Here is a 6004-nt window from a genome sequence, read left to right as displayed (position 1 = left end):
TTTTATGTAGCTTTAACAAGAAAAAAAAATTGGAACAATGATCACTCAGCTCAATAAGATAATTGGATATCAGCACTTGGCTCTGAGACAGTTATCCTTACCTGTTGAAGTTGCTTTTCAGACTGCTTTGAAGTGGTAATCTAACAGCCTAACAGCAATTACCATAATTCCATACGTGCACACAGTCCAATCAGACAGTAGTAACGGTTTAAATCGGGTTGGATCTGGACGGGCCTGGTGCTTACTGGGATAGGGGGGAGGGGGGAGGAGAAGGTGGACCTCTAGTTGTTGGGGAGAATTAATGGGAGGATGTCCTGACTTAAACCTTTTGTAGAACAAAACCAGATAGATTTCAACACTGCAGCACATGAAAACTGAGCTCATATAAGAGTTCTGTCAGTGAGTGACTACACCTTAATTATCTCATTTATCTCCCACTTCTATACAGGCAGCTTAAGATCCAAGGTTAGATGCTTCTTTTATTTTAATTCAGTGCTATAAGACCATGAATTTTAAGAAAAACTGGAATATTCAAAAAGAGTAACACATTGGATTTATGCACATACTGTATAAATGAGTACTCAGTATACAGAACACCAACGGTCATATTTGACTTTCTGAAATAGCAATTCGAAATTAAAACATATACAGTACTGTGTTACTAATCTGCAGACATTGCCGGGCATTTTTAAATAGTTGCCAGACGCCGGCTCCAGTTTTCCACCTCGTGCTAAAGGTTTTTGTAGTTCTTGGGGTAAATAAACAAGGTCACACCCACTGCAGCAGGGTGTTTGAGCACCAGCTCGAGATATCTCCCGAGAACGACTATAAAAAAGAACAAACGCCTGGTGACGTTGATCCTCCCAACCCGAGACTTATCACAGCCTTCACAGAAACTCTAAAGGTTGACAAGCCCTCCTGTCTGAGTGCCTGGAAGTGAGGCAGGAGGGTGAGAGGAGAATGTCTGGGGCGCAGAGGTGGACCGAGGAGCCTGACAGTCCTGGCCTCGGGCTCACTTTGGGACAGGCAGGAGAGGAGATGGACCCTGTGCTGATATGGGCACCCAGTGGGAGGAGGCTGGTCTCCGGGCTGCTGGCTTTAAACCTGGTGCTCCTGGGGGCTGCTCTGCTGACGGCAGAGGTCTTTAACCCAGAAGGTTTGAAGCACCAGGAGCCCAGGTTGTTCATTCTTGTACTAATGGCTCTCAGTCTGGCATGGATGCTGTGGTACCTGCTTTGGGCCAGGAGACAGCCTGGGATTTCTCCCCACAGAGATCACCACGCTGGAGGGATCTGTGTGACAGGTACTGTAACGGCCCTCTCCTGATGCTCCTTTCTGACAGTTTTTCACCTGAGAAAACTAGTGTGCTGTTGAAGCTGATGAAATTTCACATTGAACAGGGAATTCAAGGTGAAGACACTACACTGAAGCATAAGGAAGATCTAGAATAAACTTAGAAAAAGTAAAGTTAGAATACAATTCCATTTAAAAGAATGTAAAGTAAGCAGTTTGTAGTTTCTGAGTTTGGATCTTTGCTCAAACAATTTTGGGGATAATTTCTCCATGAGATAGATTTGATAGACAGATAATGGCTCAATTATGTGAGACAACAGATTTCTACTGAAAAAGCTTTAGGGTTTTATTGATTTGGAATATTTATTTCTGCAGCCAGAAAACTATTCCTAACTTAAAATATCTCAATAGCATTTTAGTTTTATTGCTTCAATAAATTATTAAGAAATTATTAACTGAAATGCTCCACCTTGCACAAAGTCCTTTATGAAGATAAAGGTTCTATTTACTCTAAAAAAAAGAAAATCTGTTACTTATAAGCTCCTTAGATATCTCCTGTTCAGAAGCTTGTGTTAGAGAATGGATTGAAAGGCTTGCCTTGTCCTCATCATGAGCTCCTCTGTTGTATGGCAGTGGTCCTCATGGTGTTCTCCGCCTGCAGTCTCCTGCTCCACGTGTTCAAGATGGGTTATTACATCATTATGGCAGAGTGCAAGCCTGCAGCTAAGGTTCTACTACCTTTCTTTGAGGCCCCTTTCCTTGGACTGCAGGTACAGCACACTCTCACAGCTGTGAAGCTCTGTATAGGTATAGGTATATCACAATGCTTGCAGTGCCTGGTATACCTAAATTAAACCAATGCATCCTTTTCAGTATTTCCACCACAACATTTGCAATAATGCAATTGTATTGAAGTGTCTGTATGCTTCTGGTTGTCAGAAATGATCAAAAATCCATGTGACTGTATGGGCAGGACTATAGTATACTGTATATATTTCTTCAGTAAATGTTTGTTTCTGCTTCTCTCTATTTATTTATGCAGTATATTCTCAATATCATTAAGCCTATAAGGTTAACTATATTGAACCGCAAGGAAAATGGCTGAAGATCTTTTATATTTCTGTTTGGGTCTAGACATACTTACTGTGGGGTCACTCCAGGGACTGCATCCATAAGCACAAGATCCTCACCAGGTGACTCTATTGACCTCTCCACAAGAAGTCAATTAGATTTCAAGTCATAAGCCCTTCCCCATGTGTTTTAACACAGTTCAGCCTTTGCTTTTTCTTTTCATTTATTCTTGCTCTATCTAAATTGTTTTGCTTAAAATTGTTGATAGACTGGGAGCGCAACATGTCGCACGTTTTTTTTTGTTGCTTTTGAGTCTATCACAAGGACTGTAGCGATACATTCTTTTAGAACTAAGAAGACCAGAGCATGTTTTTCTTTACTAGAATTAAACCTTTAAAAAGTAGATGGGAAAGTTCAGAATGAATTTAGTATTGGCTCTTTTCTATTTTTAATTGATCAGAATTCATACTCTTCATTAAAACAAATTTAGAGAAAAACAAAGAATCTTTTTTGAAAGGTTTACCAGTGAAATTGACTGTCCTGTTTGCTCCTGGTATCTGTGGAATTGTGGTTTGTTGCAAAGGTCTGGGTTAGTGCTGACTCTCACTACTGACCTCCTGCTGTGGCTGAGTGCAGTGACTGAGGACACCGTACACCTAGAGATTGAACTGGAGAAGGAGGAGAGAGCTGTCTTCCCACATGCATCCCTACCAGGCAGCTTTGATGACTCCAATATAGGTACTGTTTCCAATGAGTCTTCATAGTTCTGTTATAACCTGCATAGAATCTCTGAACCCATTGTGTTATCCACCATCCACCAAAATATGCCTTTATTTCTTATGCATAAGCCCTCCCTCATGTCACACTACAAGCATATTACAAGCTAACCTGCCAACCAATAACTGAATCAAGTTCTTCCATAAATAATCACACAACAAGCACTAGTACACCCCTTTCCTTTGCTCAACCATACAGGAAGCTCTGCTTGATTGTATGATCCTGATAATATAATTGCATCAGGTGTTTTAACATACTGTAGGCATACTGTAAGTGCAATGGAATCCCATTTTAAAACTGGTTATCACAGGCACATCTACTATATCTGTGATACATTAAGTGAAATGAATTTAGGAAGAACTTACCTATTCCATCTGCGAGCTACTACTTATTCTGAGATATTTAGAACTATTGTGCAGTGTTATACTGAGGTCTTAGAATAATTCTTAACAACTGTATTTTGTTTCATAGCGTGTTGTGAAAGATTTTGGTTTAATTTCAGGAATGGGCAATGTCTCCCAGTGTCACTGTGGAGCACACGCAGGGTGCCGCATTTTTCGAAAGGGCTACGAGGTGCTCTACCCCTTCAACATCGAGTACTACCTGATGGCTGCCTGCCTGTTGTACATCATGTGGAAGAACGTGGGCAGACACATGGAGCCCCACTCTCACCCGGAGCATGCCCAGAAGGTGACGCTCCGAGTGGTGTACCACGGAGGAGTACTGTTTGGGCCTTTAGTGGGGGCTGTGGTCTTGCTGGTGGGAATTGCAATCTTCATCATGTACCAGGTGTGGGTGAGCTCAGCACATGGGCGCTTCACCGCCTTCGTGCTCTTTTATTCCTACCACCTGGCCGTCATCCCTGTGATGTCCTTCTGCTCCCTTGCCGGTGTGATCATTCACAAGATAGAGGCGAGAGCACAGGACATGGGCCACAATCCCACCCGCAGTCTGGATGTGATCCTCTTACTGGGGACAGCGCTGGGTCAGCTGTCCATCTGCTACTTCTCCGTGGTGGCGGCCTGGGGTATGGGCCCCAGTGGAATCCTGGGAGGTCTAGACCTGTCCTACTCCTTGCTCAGCCTGTTAGAGCTGATCCTGCAGAACATCTTCATCATCGAAGGGCTCCATCGGCACCCCGACATCACTCAGAGACAATCCCGGCGGAAAATTAGGGAGTTTAACTCATTTTTTAAGGTACCTTGCACTCCTCTTTTAAAAAAAACATCTAATTGGTTGTCAGATTCCACAAAAATTGAGTCACTCTGTTACTATTAATTGCAACATTGATAACACCTCCTAAATTCATTTAGAATACCATTTAACAATCTAATAACCACAGAATGGGCAACTCTGTTTCTCTAGGTTTCTCGAATCAACAAAAGCCGATTCTGCCCAATCAAGGATTAATGCAGATTTTCTTGGATGTAACCCTTGCCAAGACTGTGAGACCAAACTTTTTTCCAGCCTGTCCGCTGAAAAGAATTAAGAAAAATCGAGTTTGCTAGTTGCTTGAAGTTGGCAAAAATGCCTTTCCTGAAAGTCTGAAATGTTCCATCTTTATGTCGTGTAGAAGGGAATTAAACCAAAAGACACTACCAAAGAAGTTACAGACCCGCCTGTACCACTGGTGGAAAAAAGTGAAGTGAGGACAGCAACAGTAGCCCCGGTCGAGAAAGAGCCTCACAGCAGGAATCACTGGAGCAGGAGAGTGCTGCAGGAGATCTGTGCATTCCTCATACTGGCCAATATCATGGTGGGTGCTTCATGAGGGGTGATCTTACTGTGAAAAGGATTCTTATCAACGTTAGTATGAAGTAACATGGCATTCAACAATGCCTCTATAATTGGTTATTGTTCTTGCTTTACGGTTTTAACACCACATTCTTTTCGTTCAAAGTTTTTTTTTCTCATGACCTCACCTACAAAGGAGTGGCAGATTAAACAGTCTCTTCTATACAGTGGTGTTACTGTGATGATAAAATTAAGAAATATCTGCTATTACTAATTTCTAAGGCATTTTTGGGTCCTCTGGTATATAAACATGGAAGATATTATTGCTAGCATATCACACGAGAAGCCAAAGGATCTTGCCTTTTCTGTAGCACATATCATGATTTCACCAGCATGAGAATCGCGTCTCGGGCAGAGAGCCGTTGAACCCTTGCCTCAACATCTGTACTTCTCTTGCAGCTGTGGGTGATTCCTGCCTTCGGAGCACACCCCCAGTTTGAGAACGGCCTGGGGAAGCAGTTCTTCGGGTTCTCGGCCTGGTTCGTGATTGTGAACCTGGGGCAGCCTCTTGGGGTCTTCTACAGGATGCACTCTGTGGGGGCTCTGCTGGAGGTCCTTGTCACTGCCTAGGCCACAAGGTGGACTGAGCAAGTCTCTCTTCAAGATGGCTGCCCAGGGGATTTGCAGAGTTAAGGACTATCTATCTGAACACTAGTCGGTTTCCACTAGGTTGTTTTTTCAGCTGAAAGTAACCCCTTCAGGTACACTATTTCACTTCATTTGATTTTATCTGTAGCAGCCAGGGCAGAATTACCCATTCAAGTGTCAAAGCTATCAATAAACATGGTCTGAAAAATAATTTGTGTAGAGTCTTGTAGTCCAATTTATTATGTTTGTGCTCGCTTTTAGTAGAATTAAAAGCAGTAAGTTTGGAAAAAAAACACTAAAAGTTTGAGTCACAAACCTAAGTACTGTAGATAAATATTTTTGAAAAAAATATGTTACTGATGACATAAGAGAGTGTGAAACATTATTTGTTGTGAATTTGAATTAAAGAAAGTCCAGGTTTCAGAAATGAAATGGCACTTACAATGTATTAGAATTCACGACATAAAACGTCTGTTTCACA

General features: G+C 42.2%; 1 protein-coding gene across 1 annotated transcript; it reads left to right on the top strand.

The window, feature by feature from the left end:
- The first annotated feature begins 949 nt into the window (after window positions 1-949).
- Window positions 950-5734, top strand: LOC102694489 (proton channel OTOP3-like). The gene is made up of 7 exons (XM_015355980.2): window positions 950-1303; window positions 1927-2063; window positions 2428-2486; window positions 2948-3102; window positions 3644-4338; window positions 4715-4897; window positions 5335-5734. Exons 1-7 carry the CDS (start codon window positions 961-963, stop codon window positions 5503-5505), a joined length of 1743 nt encoding a protein of 580 aa, XP_015211466.1. The 5' UTR covers window positions 950-960; the 3' UTR covers window positions 5506-5734.
- The last annotated feature ends 270 nt before the right edge of the window (window positions 5735-6004 follow it).

The sequence above is a fragment of the Lepisosteus oculatus genome, chromosome 9 (genome assembly GCF_040954835.1).
Source record: "Lepisosteus oculatus isolate fLepOcu1 chromosome 9, fLepOcu1.hap2, whole genome shotgun sequence".
Lineage (NCBI taxonomy): Eukaryota > Metazoa > Chordata > Actinopteri > Semionotiformes > Lepisosteidae > Lepisosteus > Lepisosteus oculatus.
The sequence above is the reverse complement of the archived record's forward strand: the minus strand, read 5'-3'. Positions and strand labels throughout refer to the sequence as shown.